Source organism: Lampris incognitus, chromosome 18, assembly GCF_029633865.1.
Source record: "Lampris incognitus isolate fLamInc1 chromosome 18, fLamInc1.hap2, whole genome shotgun sequence".
Taxonomy (NCBI): Eukaryota; Metazoa; Chordata; class Actinopteri; order Lampriformes; family Lampridae; genus Lampris; species Lampris incognitus.
Window position 1 is genome coordinate 9,307,776 of NC_079228.1, and position 23,148 is coordinate 9,330,923.

The 23,148-nt window shown below is 49.4% G+C and overlaps 1 protein-coding gene across 1 annotated transcript in view; it reads left to right on the forward strand.

Moving 5' to 3' along the window:
- LOC130128316 (receptor-type tyrosine-protein phosphatase U-like) overlaps positions 1-23,148 on the forward strand; it is a 149,944-nt gene that overhangs the window by 7,854 nt on the left and 118,942 nt on the right. Inside the window, 1 exon segment of the mRNA XM_056297953.1 lies at positions 19,740-21,439. Within this exon segment, the coding sequence (XP_056153928.1) occupies positions 19,740-21,439 (1,700 nt within the window).

Below are 23,148 nucleotides of genomic sequence, written 5' to 3' on the forward strand. Positions count from 1 at the left end.
CATGAAAAGTGACATACTAGTGTAACAGTGTAACTACCGCGGATGTGTAGACTCGCTAGCCCTTGGCTAACGGGTCGGACCCTTTAGTTGACTGGTTAGCACAGTGGCTTGTGGTGCGGGGAACACAGGTTCGACTCTCGGCTGCTCCCTGAATTGTAGCGAGAAGTCAGTGGGGCAGCCGGGAATCGAACCTGGGTTCCCCAGCACCACGAGCGACTGTGCTAACCAGTCAACTAAAGGGTCCGAGCTGTTAGCCAAGGGCTAACGTGGGTAACGGGTTGGACCTTTTAGTTGACTGGTTAGCGCAATCGCCCGTCGTGCGGGGAACCCAGGTTCGATTCCCGGCTGCTCCCTGAATTGTAGCGAAAATTCCGGGAATTGAACCTGGGTTCCCGGCACCACAGGCGACTGTGCTAAGCAGTGTTTCTCAACCCCTAGTGGTCCGTGGTGTAATTGCAAGGGGTCCGTGAAAATAAAATATCTTTAAAAAAAAGATCCTATGACATTTATAGAAATAGGATTATTTTACTCAAATGTGACTGAGACCTTTATCTACCTAAACTATAAAGGGTAACAGGACTTTTTTCTCTAATTACATCTGTTTCACAAGTGTCATTTATTGTATTTCAATAAGAGATCTCGCTCCCGTTTGCATTGTTAAAAGTTACTGCATAATTGTATGTTGTTACATATATCTGAAAGTTACTGCATAATTGTATGTTGTTACATATATCTGAAAGTTACTGAATACATATTCTGTTTTGTTACATATATCTGAAAGTTACTGAATACATATTCTGTTTTGTTACATATATCTGAAAGTTACTGAATACATATTCTGTTTTGTTACATATATCTGAAAGTTACTGAATACATATTCTGTTTTGTTACATATATCTGAAAGTTACTGAATACATATTCTGTTTTGTTACATATATCTGAAAGTTACTGAATACATATTCTGTGTTGTTACATATATCTGAAAGTTACTGAATACATATTCTGTGTTGTTACATATATCTGAAAGTTACTGAATACATATTCTGTTTTGTTACATATATCTGAAAGTTACTGAATACATATTCTGTGCTGTTACATATATCTGAAAGTTACTGAATACATATTCTGTGTTGTTACATATATCTGAAAGTTACTGCATAAGAATTCTGTTTTGTTAACTATATCTAAGTTACAACTGAAAGCTCTTATTTTTGCCCCAAAGAGTGAATAAATGCTATAATGCAATTTAAAATGCAGTTTCTACCGTTTCTATCAAATTGCAACCCCCCTCCCCCAAGATCAGGTGGAGGGGTCCTCAGGGTAGATCAACAATACGCAGGGGGTCCAGGACCCCAAAAAGGTTGAGAACCACTGAACTAAAGGGTCCGACCCGTTAGCCAAGGGCTAGCGAGTCTACGCATGCTTGGTCGTTACACTTGTTGTGCTAGCATAGCCGTTGCTTTTTAGCGATGCATGTGCAGACCTTCATGGTTCTGGAAGTACGATGGACACAGAAACGGGAGCTACCTTCAGAGCCCACACAGTTTTTGACGAGTTTCAGATGTGGAAAGTTTCGGCTTACTCCGGGGAAAGTCAGGGTTGAAGACACTTTATGTACATATGGATATGGGCACTGCATGAGGGAACCCTAATTAAACACCATAGACTCGAACGTGCAAAATGATAAAAAAGATGGAAGGAGTGGGCGGGGGGGTCTGTTGGGGCAGACGTGTCCAAACACCAAAAAAAAATGGAGGAAAGATGGGCGACAGGAAGTGATTAGCCTCCCCTCCCCTCATTTTGTTGAAAAAGGGAAGAGCTTTTCACTCGAAACATTCCTCCTGTCGCTAAGTGTGTTATGGTACACCGTGGGAAAAAAGACCCCCAGAGGACAACAAATGTCAGAACAAATGGTAATGGAGTCCACCTTGGTGGACCTGGGGAATATGATGAACGAAGCTGTCTCTGTCCATTGAGCTGTTTGTCCTCGGTTCTCTCATCATTAGAAATCAGACAATAAGAGAGCTATCCAAACCATGTCTTTGTCGGCTGTGATTTGTGAGTAAGGATTGGTCGAGAAAGCAGGGCCCACAGGATGTGACGATATACACTGCTCAAAAAAATAAAGGGAACACCTAAAAACACAATATAGACCTCGATGAATGAAATATTTCGGCTGAAAATCTTTATTTATTACACAGAGGAATGTGTTTAGAGCAAAATAATCTAAGAATGATCAATGGAAATCAAAATCATTAGCCCATTAAGGTCTGGATTCAGAATCATACTCAAAATCAAAGTGGAAAACGAGAACATAGGCTGATCCAACTTCTGTGGAAATTCTTCAAGACGATTCAAAATGAGGCTCAGTAGTGTGTGTGGCCTCCACCTGCAAATCCATTCCTTTTATAGGGGTTGTCTTGCAAATTGTCTAATTTCCACCAGGTGGAAATTAGACAATTTGCCAACAGGTGAAATTGATTCACAAATCAGTGTTGCTTCCTAACTGGACAGGTTGATATCTCAAAAGTGTGATTGACTTGGAGCTACATTGCATTGCTTATGTGTTCCCTTTATTTTTTTTGAGCAGTGTACAAGTGGTTCTGACGGCACACCTTAATTGGCTTATCGTGCGGCTAGACAGACACGTGACTCGGTAGACTGAAACTCATTTTGAGCTGTCTGAAGAATTCTTACTGTCCACTAGAATCCGTTGGCTCAATGTGCAGATTTTCGAGCTCGGAGATGGTTGACGTTGATCTGACGATGCAATGGCATTCTTGGGTAAGTTGCACTTGTGAGGCGGCTGGGCGGGGTTGAGCGAAGGATGGATGTTTTTTTGTTCCATGTAGAAGCCATTTATTTTTTCCCATGCGGCACCCTGTCGACATTGTAATTTGGTGGGCCCTTTATGTCCTCAGCTCTACATGGGCTCCCTCCATCTCAGCGGGCGTGACGATAATGTGACCATCCCCCTGCAATTAACAGCGCTGTGATGACAGGACGGTAAATGGGGGGGGGGGCGTTGTGCTGCCTGTTGTGCGGCCTGTTGCGGCATTTGGAGAGAGCGGCGTTTACGCCGCAGTGAGCATCACTCAAGTATGTCAGGCCGCTGTTGTCCGTTTGAGGTTATCGAGGTAGGCACTTATTACCGCTGCCCTGTTCTCGCCGTATTGTGATTGTCATTGAACCGAGGGGTGCTTAGGGACCGAGGGGGGCTTGGGGAAGGTAGCCATGGAAACCAGCCGCCTTTTTTGAGGAGCGCACATGTTGCTAATGCTTCAAAATGACTCTCATCCCTACTTTTAATGCTTGTTCTGCTGATGCTCCCCCTGAGTCTTATGCTAACAAGGGGGTCATTCGCGGCACCCTCTCTAAGCTCTCTGTCCAGTTTATGAAAGGCGTTTAGAGCGGATTTGCATTATTTATTAGCTTTGCACATGCCCTTCAATGTTTGCTTGAGCTTTTAATACCTGATATTAACTGCAAGGTGCACCGCAGCAGCTAAAGGCTATAAACAGGTCCCGTAGCCCGAAAGCAACCTCCTCCTTCCATTGCAGCGACTGATTATTCTCAGTGCCCTCCCTCATCCCCGTGTGTCTCTCTCTCTCCCTTATTATTTTTCTCTCTGACTGTTATTCTCCTTGGTACTCTCTTTCCCCCCCCTCCTGTCTCACAAACACACACATTACACATTGTGTGCCTGAGTGTTGAGTCAGACAGCCAGGTGTATAATCGTCACTCTAATCACCTTGTCTGTAGGGACTGAACTGCGTATGTGTTGTTGCCCTTTGCAGAGGCTGTCAGCGTCTCTGTGGTTTGTGGTTTGACGCTTTGCCTACAGTGCCACCGACCTCTTTTGCATGCGCTGAAGCAAGAGCTGCGGAGGCCATGGGAGAATGGAGGACACAGGGAGACGCGGCGGGGGTAAAGACTGTGTCTGATCCCGATTAGCAGCGAGGCACTCGAACAACGGAGGACCGATAGCGGAGTCGATCATGAAGCGTTAGCTTATAAGTAGGCCGCAGGACTGTTTCACAGTTTGGATTCGTTGTTGAGGCGGTTGCCGGCATAGGCCGCATTGTGTCGGTATATCGAGCATGTGTCATTTCCGGTTGGAGGGGAGGGGGGGGAGGGGAGGTCGTCCGCATGAGTCCCGCTTGGCTGGCAGGGAATGGGTACCGGAAACTGATACTTTTAAGATAGCGGCGCTGAAGTGGGGGGGGGGGTAGTACCGAATCAACCAATAAGATCTGTAACAATGGTGCTTCTTGTCGTTGCCACAGGTTGCTTGAACACACGTTAGTCATTTTCCAAAAGTGGACGACACAATCAGCCAAGAGATGTCACGCGTCTTACCAGAAAGGGCTCACGCTGATTTTTTGTTTTTTTTTCCACAGGGGAAAAAAAAGTTAAGAGCCTGTGTCAACCAACTGCATTGCTTCAAAGTCGTCGTGTTCCAGTCCAGTATTCAGCATGCTGCTGTTATACGTAACATGCTGTCTGGTTTTCACCAAAAATGAAAGCCTTCCATTGAATAGATATGAAGCTGTAAATATTTGGCAATTACCAGCAATAGTAAAACATTTTTTTTTACACCGTGTCAAAAGAAGGTGCAGTTTAGTGGTTATTTCTATCGCCGGTATCGATAAGAGGTACCAGTGTCAATAACAATACATTCCTGGTAATGAGCAGCCCTGTAAGCTGGAAACTTAAGGGCTTTTGAACGACCTAATGTAGCTCTGATAGTCTCTCGCATTTCTCTATAGGCTCACTCGCCGTTGCTGCAAGCCTACTTGCAGTTGGGTTTTCCAAATTCAGAGTCAAATGTCACAACTAAGGTTTTAAACTCGAGCTAATATCGCTGACTTTCAGATAAACCCCCGAAAACTGAGAATAATTCGGCCAGAAACTGAGTCCCTATCCTGGCGCTCGGTGTATGAGCAGGATTTCTTCTCAGACATTAAAGCGGAGGGCAGCTGAGGGAGCATTGCACCGTCGTTGAAACGGGGGGGGGGCAAGCCGGAGAGGCCAGGAAACGGCAGACTTGAGAACACATTAAAAAAAGCATGTTTGAACAATTATGATGTCACGTTCATGGGGCGTGCACGCGGGTGTTCCTGTCATCTGAACACATCTGACTGCACCACCTTTGTGCACTGCGAGTCAATTTATAACTGTCCGTTATCCCCATTTCCAACCAAGGTTAAATGGCGTCAAGTGTTTTGACATTACATGTTTTCTTCTGAGACATTTGCTCAGACCATGTCATAGTCCTCCCATAAAGACCTGCCGCGTTCATGTGATTCCTTAGCATGCAGTCATCACATAAAAAGCTGTAACTCTGAGCTGCACTGTCTATAAAGACGTTAGTAAACCTTCAGTTATATTTTTTTTTGGGTGCTGAGACAGTGTTGGTATTTCCCTAGGGTATGAAAACTGTTTGAACTGGTGATAAATTCGGCAAAAAAAACCAGACAGTGTCCTGTCTTGTGGCTGCTTTGAGGGAGTAAATCTGTGCTGGCTGCTTTTAGCCAGGGTAGATTGATCAGCCTTGCCAATTTGCTATCCTCGTATGAGGGCCTCAGGGATACTGACACCCCTGTATTGCATTAGACGATCTAACCGCCGTGGGGCAGAAATTCATTTATGCAGCTTTAATGATAGTTATCAGGCTTTTATGAAAACCTGCTCATGAAGGTTGCAATTTTTTAGACGTTTTCACACTAAACCGCTTGTTCCAAGTGGACTCTTGTGACATGAAGAGCGTGGTTGGAGGTCTGACATCTCAGCCCTGTATCTAGTTTCTGCCACTAAATAGATATGTATACTGTGTATATGCACACACACACACACACACACACACACGAGGGTAACAGTTTCTGTGAAGCTTGCATCTATAACGCCCTATAAGCATCTATAACGCCCTATAAGCATCTATAACGCCCTATAAGCATCTATAACGCCCTATAAGTGTAGCTATTAGTCATGGTAAGATTCATTGTAACCATGTATACGCCCTCACAACACCTCATAACCACCTTTATGATACATTATGTCAATTTAAAACAGATCTATGCATTACAAATATGTCATCATTAGCCTGTTTATCTGTCAGATGTCATAAGGCATCATAGCCAACTTGTTTTGCTGAAGTTTTGTAGGGCTGCATAATGAGACTTCAGTGCTATTTCACAGTCTTCAGCCATAGCCGTTAGTCATTGTAATACACATTACAGGAAAGTATGAGTGTTATAGATGCAATAGATGCTTATAGGGCGTTATAGATGCAAGCTTCCTAGAACATGTTGATATATATATATATATATATATATATATATATATATATATATATATATATACAGATATGGGAAAAAAAGTATGACAAAGACTGATGACTCATCCTTATTACTTTAAGTAGGTCTCCGAACACAGTCGGCCCTCACGAGCCATGGCTCTCTGCCAGGAGCCTCCTTCACAATTAGCAGCCGATGAGTGTGCGACGCATGAAACAGGCCTGTACTGCAGTGTATTAAAAAGCTTCTTTTCCTGTATCTGTGTTGATATTCCCCTCCTTATTAGTTGAGCACTTACGACACCATTGACGGAAAAAAACGCTCTACCCATATATAAACCCCACTCACCCATTTTTGGGTGATGTGTGTCTTCCTCAACCGCGGGCCCTCTACCAGGGGCCTTGGAGTTTGAGGGTTCTGCATAGTATCTTAGGTGTTCCTAGGACCTCACTCTTCTGGAGAGAGACCCACTCCTCTGGAGAGACACCTCAGATGTTGTTCCTGGAATCTGCTGGAGCCACTGCCAGTTTGGGGGTCACAACCCCTAGTGCTCCTGTTGCTACTGGAACTACTGTGGGTTTCACCTTCCACATCTGATCTAGTACTTCCCTCAGCTCTTGGTATTTCTCTAGCTTCTCATGCTCTATCTTCCTGATGTTGCCATCGCTTGGGGTCGCTACATTGATCACTACTGCTGTCTTCTGTCCCTTGTCCACCACCACAATGTCTGGTTGGTTAGCCAGCCCCTGCTTGTCAGTCTGGAACTGGACGTCCCACAGGATCTTAGCTCTGCCATTCTCAACCACCTTTGGCGGTGTCTCCCATTTGGGCTTGGGGACTTCCAGTCTTTATTCAGTACCGATATTCCTGTACACTATCCCAGCCACTTGGTTATGCCTTTCAGCGTACGCTTTGCCTGCTAGTATTTTACACCCCGCTACTAAGTGCTGGACTGTCTCAGGGGCCTCTTTGCACAGTCTACATCCTTGGTCTTGTGTGGAGCGGTAGACCCCTACCTCAACCGATCTGGCCCTGAGTGCCTGTCCTTGTGCTGCTATGATCAGAGCCTCTATAATGTCCTTCAGTCCTGTCCACGAGGGCTGAGACTGTGATGTCATGTGTGTATTCTGTCTCAGTACAGCTAGATGTACGTATATGATGGGTAAATGATAGATCAAGGTATGTTTAGGTTTACATTTCCAATGGGGGATAGGGGTTTTTTGAGCATACTGTGTCAGTATGAATACATTTGACTCGACTCGAACACTGTTTTAATACTCAACTGGGTTGGCTTTGCACGCTTGTTCCCTCCTTTTTTTATTTCCTGTCAGGTTGGCATTCATAAAAGGGTCCGGCTTGCAGGGGAATATCCCAGTAATGTATGCTTCTCCACATGAACAGCTAAATAAGCCAAACATTATAGCTTCGAAATGCTGCCACTTGCACAGAAAGCAAAGAGCCACATAACAAGTGGGCTCATATCCTGCCCTACATCAGTGTGCTCGTTTTGCGTCAGCGTATTCTAACCCCCGTATCGGAACCGCCGGTGACGGGGATTTGAGACCAACCTATTTGTCTTCAATCCCAGCTCAGGCCCAAATGGATGTGGCGTTTACGGGCTCCCACTTTTTTAATTAAATACTCGTGTCCTGGAATGTTAGTGCGGCAATAAACAAACCCAGTTTTTTCTCCGCCCCACTGTTTGTATTCCCATCTAGTCTTTGTCTCCTTTTTTTTTGCCCAACAGTTTAATCTCCTCCTCTACTTCCCTCTCCTTCCATTTCCCCCTCATTCGCGTCCTGCCCCTCCAGACACCACCGGCAGATTATTTTTAGGAAAGATTTCCATATTCCCTGCTGCGACCACCTCGCTGTCAGTGTAATTGATACATTTTATATCATCGTTTTCAGATTCAGGATGAGTCATTTGCATATAATGGGAAGAGGGCTGATGTAATAATGAAAGCCTAGAGCCTTGCGCAGGAAATTTAAGCCTCGTGAGACTAATGACCATTTAAATAATGTACAGTAAGCAGTGTGTGTGGTGCCTGTAGTGCTGTCGGGAGCTGGCGAGGCTGCGCTGGGAGATCGACTCAACTCCAGAGCCAACCTAAAAACCTTTCATACATGTTTTCAGTTGTTCTTACTTTGGGTGGCGCAGTGGTTAGCACGGTCGCCTCACAGCAAGAAGGTCCTGGGTTCGAGCCCCGGGGTAGTCTAACCTTGGGGGTCGTCCTCTGTGTGGAGTTTGCATGTTCTCCCCGAGTCTATGTGGGTTTCCTGTGGGGGCTCTGGTTTCCTTCCACAGTCCAAACACATGTAGGTCAGGTGAATCAGCTGTACTAAGTTGTCCCTAGGTGTGAATATGTGTGGGCCCTGTGAAGGCCTGGCGGCCTGTCCAGGGTGTCTCCCCACCTGCCACCCAATGACTGCTGGCGTAGGCTCCAGCATCCCCGCCACCCTCAGAGCAGGATAGGTGGTTTGGATAACGGATGGATGGATGTTCTTACTTTACTACTTACTGATATTTCCTTCTCCGTAGATCACACCTAACTCATCACGACCCAGCAGATACACATACTCCGAGGACGCATGACACCGGTTTGTGAAATTCGCAAGCTGAAAAGACATGTGCTAGACAGTTTGCCGTAGCCTTGTTCTGGCCCACCACAATAGCCTGTCTCAGACGTCCACGGAGAGCGGAGAATTGCTGCTGCTCGCCATCACGCAGTTGTCTGTCCACATTGTCTGCGGAGCAGGTAACCAGGCAACAGAAGAAGTTGAGAGAACAAAACCAAGGCTGATAACCTGTGGTAAATCATCCGAGGTGGGATATGTCGGATATCTGCCTCGCTGAAATCCATCAACACCATACCTCAGATATGCGTTTTTGTGACGTTGTTTAGATGCTTAGTAGAAGAAATTTGATTCCTAAAGGACACACTGGTTTTTAATAGAACCATATACAGCTAATTTATATATATATATACACTACCGTTCAAAAGTTTGGGATCACCCAAACAATTTCGTGTTTTCCATGAAAAGTCACACTTATTTACCACCATATGTTGTGAAATGAATAGAAAATAGAGTCAAGACATTGACAAGGTTAGAAATAATGATTTGTATTTGAAATAAGATTTTTTTTACATCAAACTTTGCTTTCGTCAAAGAATCCTCCATTTGCAGCAATTACAGCATTGCAGACCTTTGGCATTCTAGCTGTTAATTTGTTGAGGTAATCTGGAGAAATTGCACCCCACACTTCCAGAAGCAGCTCCCACAAGTTGGATTGGTTGGATGGGCACTTCTTTGAGCAGATTGAGTTTCTGGAGCATCACATTTGTGGGGTCAATTAAACGCTCAAAATGGCCAGAAAAAGAGAATTTTCATCTGAAACTTGACAGTCTATTCTTGTTCTTAGAAATGAAGGCTATTCCATGCGAGAAATTGCTAAGAAATTGAAGATTTCCTACACCGGTGTGTACTACTCCCTTCAGAGGACAGCACAAACAGGCTCTAACAGGTACTATTTAATGAAGATGCCAGTTGGGGACCTGTGAGGCGTCTGTTTCTCAAACTAGAGACTCTAATGTACTTATCTTCTTGCTCAGTTGTGCAACGCGGCCTCCCACTTCTTTTTCTACTCTGGTTAGAGCCTGTTTGTGCTGTCCTCTGAAGGGAGTAGTACACACCGGTGTAGGAAATCTTCAATTTCTTAGCAATTTCTCGCATGGAATAGCCTTCATTTCTAAGAACAAGAATAGACTGTCGAGTTTCAGATGAAAGTTCTCTTTTTCTGGCCATTTTGAGCGTTTAATTGACCCCACAAATGTGATGCTCCAGAAACTCAATCTGCTCAAAGAAGTGCCCATCCAACCAATCCAACTTGTGGGAGCTGCTTCTGGAAGCGTGGGGTGCAATTTCTCCAGATTACCTCAACAAATTAACAGCTAGAATGCCAAAGGTCTGCAATGCTGTAATTGCTGCAAATGGAGGATTCTTTGACGAAAGCAAAGTTTGATGTAAAAAAAATCTTATTTCAAATACAAATCATTATTTCTAACCTTGTCAATGTCTTGACTCTATTTTCTATTCATTTCACAAAATATGGTGGTGAATAAGTGTGACTTTTCATGGAAAACACAAAATTGTTTGGGTGATCCCAAACTTTTGAACGGTAGTGTATATATGACCAAACAGAGGAGGCGCTAGTGCAGCGGCCAGGACACATACCCACATCCGGCTTCCCACCCGCAGACACGGCCAATTGTGTCTGTAGACCAGTATTTCTCAACCCAGTCCTCAAGGAACCCCTATCCTGCAGATTTTCTTTGCAACCCTGAATAGGTACCTGTTTATAGTTATTCAACCAATCAGCAGTGAATGTGAGAGTTTGCACACCTTGCATAATTAAGTGCTTTGAGGTGATTGGTCGGGCTACCTATGCAGGGTTACAGTGAAAATCTGCAGGACAGGGGTTCCTTGAGGACTGGGGTTGAGAAACACTGCTGTAGACCAAGACCGTGTTACCTGCCGGACCAAGCCGGAGGTAACACGGGGATTGGAACCGGCGATCCCCATGTTGGTAGGCAGCGCAATAGACTGCCATGCCACCCGGACAGCCCAGCAGGGAATCTACTAATCGTTCAGAAAACCCAGGAACCCAGCAGTCCTCTGTGTTGTTAGAATTCCCTCGAGTTTCGTGTGGACGTTGCCGTGGCTGGCGTGGAAGGTACACTTGGAAAGTTTCCGATCCTGTCGTGTCGCCGACTTCTTGCCGACAACGGGCCGTTGTTCGCCCCGAACTAGCACACAAAGCGAGGTGTGATACGTTGGCCTGCTTTTGCTCGGCAACACGTCTTCGAGCGCGGACTTACATTCTAAGTTCTCGAACACAATGCGGCACCGCAGGGTTTTTTAACACCCGTGACGTTTTATTAGCGCGATAGGTGGTCTTGACAGCGGGAGCGGGGTATGTTTTGCATCCCTCCCGGTGCATTAGTGTTCCAGTCCTAATCCTTCCCCCTTTTGAGTGGGTATCAGTTGCCCTCACGGCTCCCTGACTCTTAATTCTCATCTTTTTCTTTGGTTTCTGGCTTCATTGCCTTGCAGGTTGTTGTTGTTGTTGTTGTTGTTGTTGTGTGTGTGGTGGCTGTCATCCCTCCCCCCCCCCCCGCTCCTCCCAGCAAAAGATAAAAAAACAGGGATATGCGCGGCGCGACCGGTTGTGAATGCCAGTCGGCGCAGAGGGATGACACAGGGAGGGTTATCGGCCGCGGCGCAGGCGGCCCTGGTTCACCACTCCCCGATGCTGGGCTCCCCACACGGGTAATTGGCTTCCTCTTCTGCCCGCTGCCCACTGATGAACGTTTGTCACAATCTCTCTCTCTCTCTCTCTCTCTCTCTACACCGCTCGCTCTCTCGCTTAGTCTTTCATTGCCTCGCTCCCTAACCGGCTTAGCTCGCGCCGCTTTTCGTCTCTCTATCTTTTCATTCTCATCCACGGCAAAAATTGAAAGTTTACAGGATTAAAAATTCGAATGGTGCCACTCAAAACATCTTTGGCGGTTTGCCGCGTGACGACCCGAGAGACAGGGCAGATAAGGGCAGGGCGGTGGAGGCGGGCCGGGGGGGTGATGGTGATGTCAGAGCAAAGGCTTTCACCGTTAACCACTCAGATCCCCCGCAGGGAAATGTCAGCTTTGTGTCTGGCGCGCAAAACTTGTTATTTGCCTTTCTCTAGTAAACACATTGGAGCTGTGATGAAGTTCTCGCCGTCCTTTGACCCCCGTCCGGTGACCTTTCCGGAGCCGCAGCTGGTAGTGCGCGTGCGGCGGTTCGGTATCAAAAGAGCCGTCAATTATTTTGCTGCCTTTCGCCGCCCTGTTGTAACGGTTGCTGAAAGGTTTCTGGGGAATCTTTTCTGGTTTTTTGAACAGAAACTTGTGAACAAAACTTGGGCCTTTTTCCATTCACACCGTGGCTGTTTGTCTCCGAAGCGGCACATGGTTCACACAGGGCCCATTAGAGCCGAGTCACAAAGGGCCATTGACCACTCGGGGCCTCACTCGGAGGCGAATGTAAGGGCCTCGTGGGGTTTGCTGTGCTGCTCCTCAGTAGCAAGGGAGGGAGGGGGGGGGGGTCTGAGTACCACCTCTGGCACATGCTTTATGCTGAGATGAACTGACATTTACAGCCGTTGGAGGAAGACGGAGGGAGGGAGCTCCTACACTTGGCGGAGCTAATCCAGACTTCAGGATGTGCTCCTCCGGGCCCCTATCTCCAACACAAGCTGCAGCTCCCAGAGAGGAGAACGCTGAGCTCTGATTGGCCGCCCACAGTGGACCAGTGTCTCTCCCCAGAGCCGGAGGCCGGGTCGTGCGGTAGTCGCTCTCGCACTTTGTATGCGAGGCCAGATCGAGACAAAGGAGTGGAAGGTCACGACTCCGAAAACTACCCTGTGCCTTGATTAGCATAGAGTTCTGCTCTTTATCTCGCACTCCGGCCCACGAGAAGAAACTAACGCTCGGATCAGCCGAGGAGGCTGCAGAAACCCCTGGGTCGCACTTCCTGTATGGTGGAGACGTCCCCAAGTCTCTAAACCTGCGAGATAGAGTTCACAGAGCCAATTAAGCCCCGCGCTTCCACTTCTTAATCGTGGTACGAGTGAATCTCTGCATGTTGATTTATTCCTACTGTTTAATTGGCTGTGGAGAAATCCCCCTTAATCAGGCCGCGGTAATGATGGAGCGTGTTTGTGTTGGTGGTGGCGGTGGTGGTGGTGGTGGGGGGGGGGTCCCTCACTAAGATTCCACACAGTACCATGCTGAATTTCCGGCCGTTACGAAGGGGGGAGGGGGGTGCAGCTTTCCTCTGCGATGGGACCGGGAGATAAAGTTGGTTTATTTTTCCTAAACAGGCGGATAATTAATTGGGCATGGGGGGGGGGGGGCTGGGTAATTGCTTCCCCTTTTTTCCACGGCCCGTAACCACCCTCACTCGGGAGCAGCAGATCCAGGCACTTCAGACCCCCGCTCACGAGGCCTGACGGAGTTAGGAAAAGGCACTTTTTTCCCCACCAAGACACCCTAATCCGAACTCCCTCACCACTTCCGCTACCGTCCTGCTTCCGCTGCAGTATTCCACCCCCCAACCCCCCCCCCCCGCTACCACTGCCGTTTCTCCGGCGGACTCTAAAACACTGTATAGACAGTGAAAAATGAGGGTGATGAAGTAATTAAAAAGTCAGAAAAGTTTCTATCTGTGCTTTGCACATCAAATTAGTTTTGCTTGCAACTTTTTTTTTTTTTTTGCTCAGACTTTGCTAGAACGCTTCATTAGCCATATCTTGACTGGTGGGCTAAAATGAAATAGTTTAATAGCTCTGCGCTTCTCCTCCTCCTCCTCCTCCTCTTTCTTCCTCATCCCTATTTCTCTCTTCTTGTTCTTGTTCTTCCTCCTCTTCTTCATATTCTTCTCACCCTCCCCCGCCTCCTCCTCATCATCTCTTCATCCTCCTCCTCCCCCCCTCCCCGTAGAGAGAAGGATCACAAGAAGGTGTAGCACTGAGTACAAAGCCCCCCACCCACTCCCCAAAAAGCCTCAGAGGAGTGCGTTTGGGTGGGACGAGGTGCTCATCTCGCGACGTAATGTGTGATCGCGCTGCCAGCACGCGCAGCTCGGCAGCGCCGATAAGGCTCCGCTTTTGTTTCTCGCACCTGTGTGGAAGAAGCGCGGATGGGAGCGGAGGCTTTATTATGACTCTCTCTCGACAAGCGGGAACGCCTCCCGATGAATCAACCTGGTCCGCTGCAGGCTATGTTGGATAGTCATCAGGTGTTTGTGTGTTTGTGTGTTTCTGTTTTGTTTTTGTTTTTTTTTCCTCCAAACATTTAGACTTCTGCGATTTATATGAATTAGTCATTTATGCATAATGCAACACGTGTGGTCCAAAATATGCGAGAAGTGGAAGTAAATCTGCTAGATGTGACGGAGGCTCCTGGCAGAGAGCCGTGGCTGCTGAGGTCCGGCTGTGTCCGGAGAACTGCTGAAAGCAATAGGGAGCGAAAAGCCGAGGAAATTCTCCGCCCGTCGTGGTAACTTTACACGATATGTCCACTAAACAGCCCGCTGTGTTTAATACTGACTCCCCGATTCACTTGTGTGTGTGCGTGTGTGTGTGTGTGCGCGCTTTACATATGTAGGTGGAAGTGGTGGCGCTACTCTGATCCATCACTGGCCCAGTAATCTTCTGAATCTTAAATCATCTGTGTTTGTCTCGCAGTCCTCAGTCTCAGTGAGATTGGACGCGGTGTGCGTCTGCTGTCCATTCCTGCTCGATCACAGTGTTGGTTTTCCATCCGGCGGTGCAGTCGAGCCTCGTCAGCACTCTGAGCACAGGGCACCGTGGTGATGAATCGAGCATATAATACACAGGGCGCACACAGCCCTCTGTGCTCCACACTGCTATTATTACAGATGCTCTCGGTCAGCCAACTGCCATCTTTCTGTCTGTCTGTCTGTCTGTCTGTCTGTCTGTCTGTCTGTCTGTCGGTCTGTCGGTCGGCCTGTCTGTCTGTCTGTCTGTCTGTCTGTCTGTCTGTCTGTCTGTCTGTCTGTCGGTCTGTCTGTCGGTCTGTTGGTCGGCCTGTCTGTCTGTCTGTCTGTCTGTCTGTCTGTCTGTCTGTCTGTCTGTCTGTCTGTCTGTCTGTCTGTCTGTCTGTCTGTCTTTCTGTCTGTCTGTCTGTCCGTCTGTCCGTCTGTCCGTCTGTCCGTCTGTCCGTCTGTCCGTCTGTCCGTCGGTCGGTCGGTCGGTCGGTCGGTCGGTCGGTCTGTCTGTCTGTCTGTCTGTCTGTCTGTCTGTCTGTCTGTCTGTCTGTCTGTCTGTCTGTCGGTCTGTCTGTCTGTCTGTCTGTCTGTCTGTCGGTCTGTCGGTCTGTCTGTCTCTCGGTCTGTCGGTCTGTCGGTCTGTTGGTCGGCCTGTCTGTCTGTCTGTCCGTCCGTCCGTCCGTCCGTCCGTCCATCCGTCCGTCCGTCCGTCCGTCTGTCTGTCTGTCTGTCTGTCTGTCTGTCTGTCTGTCTGTCTCCGGGCTTTCCGACATGGGAAGCCCACATTAAGCACCATAAATCATGAGACGGTGGCACATTTGTTGTTACTTGGGTTCTTTGCTCTAGCACTTTGAGTTTGACAGGATACAGTGACAATTGAGTTGAATTGCAGACTGTCAGCTTTAATTTGAGGGTATTTCCGCCCGTATGGCGTGAGCCGTTTAGAACTGACGGCACATTTGGTACATAGTCCCCCCCCATTTGAAGGTACGACAAGTATTGTTGAATTGGCTTCACAGATGTGTTTCGTTAGGTAGTTGTATTCACTTGTGTCGGTAGTGAATGCAGAAGAAAGCTGTTGATGTCTAGTCTTGATGCTAGACTTTGAATCACCTTTGCAGGTTGTTGTTGGGGTTTGACGACATGAGGAAGACAGCATTGTCAGTGCAAATTAAGGTGGCTCAGAAATTAGAATCGGTCAATCAGGAACATGGCAGAAACCCTGGACATGTCCAAGTCAACCGTTTGTTCATTATTAATGAGAAAAAAACACAACAAACGGTGAACTCTATTATGTCAGAAGACCCGGTAGACCGAGGAAGACCATTGTACTGGGTGATGGTTCCGGTGTGGGAAGATGGCGGCGCAAATTCAAGTTTGCGGCGGCCTCACCCCGTGCCGTCCATGCAGTGTCTTTGTCCACGGGTGCGTCTAAGTTTGTCTTCGTTTGATGGCTGGGAGAGCTGGCACTGGATCGGCTCGGAGAGCCTGGTCTGCCGCGTCCTGTGGACCCAGGGACCACAGCCCTGACCGGAGGTGCACCCGAAGAGGAAACACCGAAGGCGGTCTGACAGGACGCGGAAGCAGGGCAGGCTAAGCTAACTGCTAGCCCATGCAGACCGGCAGTTCCGACAGTCATCCTGGCTGGTGTTCGTTCTCTGGACAGTGATTTTTGTTTGTTTGTTTAGTTTGGATATGTGTGTTGTTGTAGTTCTTTTACTTTTTGGATATGTGTTTTTGTGTTTGTGTTGTACTGCTGTGGGCTGGGGGAAACGGAATATTTAATGAAGTGACAAGGTGTTTCTGATTGTGACCGGGGAATACTCTCTACGGTGAACGGCAAGGTGAGAGCACAGTTTGCTAAAAAGCACCTAAAAGAGCCCCAAGAGTTCTGGGACAGAGTCTTGTGGACAGATGAGACGAAGGTTAACAGTGATGGAAAGAGGAAAGTGTGATCCAAAGCGTACCACGTCCTCTGTGAAGCAAGGTGGAGGAGGTGGTGTGTGTTGGGCCTGTATGGCTGCCGGTGGAACGGGCTCACTTGTCTTCATCGATTATGTGACTGCAGACAGAACTAGAACGAGGAATTCTGAATTCTGAAGTCTGCAGAACTATTTTCTCTGCTCAGGTAAAACCAAATGCCTCCAAACTCACTGGACGGCACTTGTCATGCAACGAGACAACAACCCAAAACGTGCTGCTGCAGCAACGAAGGGGTTTTTGACGGCCAAAAAGTGGAAAAATCCTTGACTAGACAAGTCGGTCACTGGATCTGAATCCAGTTGAACATGCAGAGACTGAGGGGGAAAAATGTACTGAAACAAGCAGGAACTGAAGGGGGCTGCAGTACAGGCCTGGCGGAACACCACCAGGGAGGGTACCCAGCGTCTGGTGAGGTCTATGCACCGCACATTTCAAGCACTCTTTGCATGAAAAGGATATGCAACTAAATATTAAAAATGGCTACTTGAATCTACATCGTGTTAAACTGCCCAATACTGTTGATGCCCGAAATGGGGGATGGGGGGGGGACATGTACAAAAGGTCTTATAATTTCTAAATGGTTCATCCAATATGGATGAAAATGCCCTCAAATTAAAGCTGACAGTCTGCACTTCAACCTAATTGTCTTTGCATGCTTTCAAACTGTGTACGGAACCAAAATAACAGAAAATATGTCACTGGCCAATGAATTATGCTGCTCACTGTAGTTATCAATTATTTAACTGCAAAAAAGTTAAAATATTCAAACTTATTCTTACTCATTTCAAATCTAGCTTGTCTGGTCATGTGTAAATTCTGTCATTTCCTTCTGCATGAAGTCAGCCAGCGGAGGCTCTGTTTATTTATGTATTTATTTTGGGGAGGGATTTTTCTCCCCAATTGTATTTGGCCAATTACCCCACTCTTCCGAGCCATCCCGGTTGCTGCTCCACCCCCTCTGCCGGTCCGGGGAGGGCTGCAGACTACCACATGCCTCCTCCCATACATGTGGAGTCGCCAGCTGCTTCTTTTCACCTGGCGGTGAGGAGTTTCACCAGGGGGACGTAGCACTTGGGAGGATCACGCTACCCCCCCCCCGAACAGGCGCCCTGACCGACCAGAGGAGGCGCTAGTGCAGCAACCAGGACACATACCCACATCCGGCTTCCCACCCGCAGCCACAGCCAATTGTGTCTGTAGGGACGCCCAACCAAGCTGGAGGTAACACGGGGATTCGAACTGGCGATCACCATGTTGGTAAGGGCAACAGAATAGACTGCTACACTACCCGGACGCCCCATAGGCCCTGTTTAGACCTGATGTTAAATGTGTTTGATTAAATCATGGTCGTGAAAGGGGGTTTTGAAAAGGTCTTGGGTATTTTTTGGTCCAGTAAGTCTGGAAAACCAGGATGTAGCTTTCTCATAGAATGTGGTCACAACTGTGGCAAGAATGTGATCACAACTGTGGCAAGAATGTAATCACAACAGTGGCAAGAATGTGATCACAACTGTGGCAAGAATGTGATCACAACTGTGGAAAGAATGTGATCACAACTGTGGAAAGAATGTGGTCACAACTGTGGCAAGAATGTGGTCACAACTGTGGCAAGAATGTGATCACAACTGTGGCAAGAATGTGATCACAACTGTGGAAAGAATGTGATCGCAACTGTGGCAAGAATGTGGTCACAACTGTGGCAAGAATGTGATCACAACTGTGGCAAGAATGTGATCACAACTGTGGAAAGAATGTGATCACAACTGTGGCAAGAATGTGGTCACAACTGTGGCAAGAATGTGGCCACAACTGTGGCAAGAATGTGGTCACAACTGTGGCAAGAATGTGATTACAACTGTGGCAAGAATGTGATTACAACTGTGGCAAGAATGTGATCACAACTGTGGCAAGAATGTGATCACAACTGTGGCAAGAATGTGATCACAACTGTGGCAAGAATGTGATCACAACTGTGGCAAGAATGTGATCACAACTGTGGAAAGAATGTGGTCACAACTGTGGCAAGAATGTGGTCACAACTGTGGAAAGAATGTGATCACAACTGTGGCAAGAATGTGGTCACAACTGTGGCAAGAATGTGGCCACAACTGTGGCAAGAATGTGGTCACAACTGTGGCAAGAATGTGATTACAACTGTGGCAAGAATGTGATCACAACTGTGGCAAGAATGTGGTCACAACTGTGGCAAGAATGTGATCACAACTGTGGAAAGAATGTGATCACAACTGTGGCAAGAATGTGGTCACAACTGTGGCAAGAATGTGGCCACAACTGTGGCAAGAATGTGGTCACAACTGTGGCAAGAATGTGATCACAACTGTGGCAAGAATGTGGTCACAACTGGGGCAAATACTGACCTGTTTAAGCAGCTGGAGTGTGATAGTTAATCAGCAGGTTACTGAGATAGTCTCATTAGTTACCCCCCCTCCCCCAAATAAACCCTGACATTGTCATCTAACTGCCAGACTAGTCTCACAAGTTGAGTGTATATATACATACACACACACACACACACACACACACACACGTGTATATATATATTATACGTATGTATGTATCTATCAGAGGTCAATGAATATTTACCGTATGGTTCCTCAGCCCCCCACAATATGCATCCATAACAGAACCACACTAATAAAAAATAAAAACACTACCCGTGACAATATACTAGAGGCGCAGGACTGCGGCGGGAGCCATCTAATTCCAGTAGTCAGCAGAGGAGAAAATGTGGAATTCCAAGCGAAATGCACCGTAGGGCGGAAGGTCAAACTAAATAAACCAGGGGGCCGAATACGATACATCACACACACTGCTTCGGGGGCCACCCAGGATGTGTGTGTGTGTGTGTGGGGGGGTAGTTTGGGGTCCACTACTTTCAAACATCTTGTTGGGTCCATCACGCGTTGGCTGGTGTGAAGGTGACCGGAGGTGGCCGTCGTCCTTCACTTTAATTGAAGCGGTGTAGCCCGGCGGCCGCCCGGCCAGTTCATGTTCTCCTCTACTCCGCCCCTCTCGAGTGAGCAGGTAGGAAGAGGAGGAAGGAACGAAGGTCAGATAGGCGGTGCAGTGGGGACTTACAGAACATCTTGTTTCTGGCTGTTTGGAGTAGCAGTGTGCCAGTGGTGTTGGGCGGACACGGTTCTCCAGTACCTCCATGGCCGAGTCTATATAGTATTCGAGAGAGCGGGTCCTTCAGCCTACACCCCGGGTCAGGCCGAGCAGGCCTTGAAACGCATCAGCTGGCCTTCAGCCTACACCCCGGGTCAGGCCGAGCAGGCCTTGAAACGACTCTGCTGGCCTTCAGCCTACACCCCGGCTCAGGCCGAGCAGGCCTTGAAACGCATCAGCTGGCCTTCAGCCTACACCCCGGGTCAGGCCGAGCAGGCCTTGAAACGCATCTGCTGGCCTTCCGCCTACACCCCGGCTCAGGCCGCCTACACCCCGGGTCAGGCCGAGCAGGCCTTGAAACGCATCAGCTGGCCTTCCGCCTACACCCCGGGTCAGGCCAAGCAGGCCTTGAAACGCATCAGCTGGCCTTCCGCCTACACCCCGGGTCAGGCCGAGCAGGCCTTGAAACGCATCAGCCGGCCTTCAGCCTACACCCCGGGTCAGGCCGAGCATGCCTTGAAACGACTCTGCTGGCCTTCAGCCTACACCCCGGCTCAGGCCGAGCAGGCCTTGAAACGCATCAGCTGGCCTTCAGCCTACACCCCGGGTCAGGCCGAGCAGGCCTTGAAACGCATCAGCTGGCCTTCAGCCTACACCCCGGGTCAGGCCGAGCAGGCCTTGAAACGCATCTGCTGGCCTTCCGCCTACACCCCGGCTAAGGCCGAGCAGGCCTTGAAATGCATCAGCTGGCCTTCAGCCTACACCCCGGGTCAGGCCGAGCAGGCCTTGAAACGCATCAGCTGGCCTTCAGCCTACACCCCGGCTCAGGCCGAGCAGGCCTTGAAACGCATCAGCTGGCCTTCCGCCTACACCCCGGCTCAGGCCGAGCAGGCCTTGAAACGCATCAGCCGGCCTTCAGCCTACACCCCGGGTCAGGCCGAGCAGGCCTTGAAACGCATCAGCTGGCCTTCAGCCTACACCCCGGGTCAGGCCGAGCAGGCCTTGAAACGACTCTGCTGGCCTTCAGCCTACACCCCGGCTCAGGCCGAGCAGGCCTTGAAACGCATCAGCTGGCCTTCAGCCTACACCCCGGCTCAGGCCGAGCAGGCCTTGAAACGCATCAGCTGGCCTTCAGCCTACACCCCGGGTCAGGCCGAGCAGGCCTTGAAACGCATCAGCTGGCCTTCAGCCTACACCCCGGGTCAGGCCGAGCAGGCCTTGAAACGCGTCAGCTGGCCTTCAGCCTACACCCCGGGTCAGGCCGAGCAGGCCTTGAAACGCGTCAGCTGGCCTTCAGCCTACACCCCGGGTCAGGCCGAGCAGGCCTTGAAACGCATCAGCTGGCCTTCCGCCTACACCCCGGGTCAGGCCGAGCAGGCCTTGAAACGCATCAGCCGGCCTTCAGCGTACACCCCGGGTCAGGCCGAGCAGGCCTTGAAACGCGTCAGCCGGCCTTCAGCCTACACCCCGGGTCAGGCCGAGCAGGCCTTGAAACGTGTCAGCTGGCCTTCAGCCTACACCCCGGGTCAGGCCGAGCAGGCCTTGAAACGCATCAGCTGGCCTTCAGCCTACACCCCGGCTCAGGCCGAGCAGGCCTTGAAACGCATCTGCTGGCCTTCAGCCTACACCCCGGCTCAGGCCGAGCAGGCCTTGAAACGCATCAGCTGGCCTTCCGCCTACACCCCGGGTCAGGCCGAGCAGGCCTTGAAACGCATCAGCCGGAGAGGATGGGACTTCTTTGGGAGAGGATGGGACTTCTTTGGGAGAGGATGGGACTTCTTTGGGAGAGGATGGGACTTCTTTGGGAGAGGATGGGACTTCTTTGGGAGAGGATGGGACTTCTTTGGCACTTGAGAGGACCGCTGGGGAGGCGTGGCTCTCTTGAGTCCTGGTCTATTTGCACCGTAGGCGTTGAGCTCCTGTGTTCTTTTGTTTAAGACCTTGTCAGATGTCGGGGAGACCGGAGCGGCCGCTGCGCGAGAGCATCTCGCCGCCAGAACCTTGTTATTTTCAAGGTGCCCCAGTTGCCCCGAGGGAACGGCAGCCCTTTTTGTCTGTGGGACAAAGTGGAAAACTGTCGGACGACTTTTAGGAGAAACCACGGGAACTGAGAACTTTAACGCCGGGGCGATGAAGATGATGAAGACGCTGTTTCATTAGAGTCGGTTTGGAGGGGATGCGAGTCAGTCTGCATATACGAGAGAGTCGTGGTGGGGGGTGTTGTGTGTGTGTGTGTGTGGGGGGGGGTCTGCTATAGATGGATGAGGGTGGAATTATTTGAAAGGAGGCAGGATGGCGGCGAGGGAACGAGGGGAGGAGAGCGCCGTGAGACGCGAGCGAGCGACAGTTTATTATGCAAATGAGCGGCGTCGAAGATTCCTGAGCAGTTTGAGCGTTTCCTAATTCATCACTGTCGCTCCGCCCGTGTGTGTGTGTGTTGTGGGTGGGGGGTGGGGGGGTGGGGGGTGATAGAGGGGGACGAGCTGCAGCAGGGCATCTTCTGCATGACGGCCAAGAATGGTGGCAACAGCCCTGATTGATGGTTGCTCCGCAGACAGCAGGAGCAGACTTCTGGCCCCGCTGCTGCACCGAGGCCTGCTCCAGAGTCTCCAGCAGGGCAGAGATGGCCGCCACTAGTTGTTACCCCCACCCACCCCCCATCTCTTCTTCTCCCCCTTATCCATCCGCTCTCCTCCCCAGCTCCTTCTTTTCTGCTATGGGTCTCACGTGGCCCACCTGGCTCACCTTTCCTTCTTCCTTCTTTCTTTCCGTCTTTCCTGCTGAGCGTCTCCATTTATCTCCCCCGCCCTCGTCAGCAGCCACCTGCCACGTCTCCTCTCATCCCGTTGCCTCTTTGTCTTTTACCCGCCCGCTGCTTTCTCCTCTCACCTCCTCCCCGCCTCTTCATCACTCCTCCCCTTCGCCTCCGACGGCGTTCCACAAGAGTCTCTTTCCCCCACCGTCTCCAACCGTCTCTCTCTGTCTCTCCCCCCCCCATCTCCCTCTCTCTATCTCCCCCTCTCTATCTCCCTCCCCCATGTCTCTCTCCCTCCCTCCCCAACTCTCCCCCCTCTCTCTCGCTGTCTCTCTCTCTCCCTCCCTCCCTCCCTCAGCCCCCTCCCTCTCTGTCGCTCTGTCTCCCTCCCTCTGTCTCTCTCCCTCTCTCTCTCTCTCTCTCTCTTGCTCTCCTCTCCCTCTCTCTCTCTCTCTCTCTCTTGCTCTCCCTCTCCCTCCCCTCCTCTCTCTCTCACTTATACACACACCACACCTCTCTCTGTCTCCCTCTCTCCGTCTCTCTCTGTCTCTCTCTCTGTCTCTCTCTGTCTCTCTCCCTCCCCCCTCTCCCTTATACACACACCACATTTCTCTCTCTCTCTCTCTCTCTCTCTCTCTCTCTCTCTCTCTCTCTC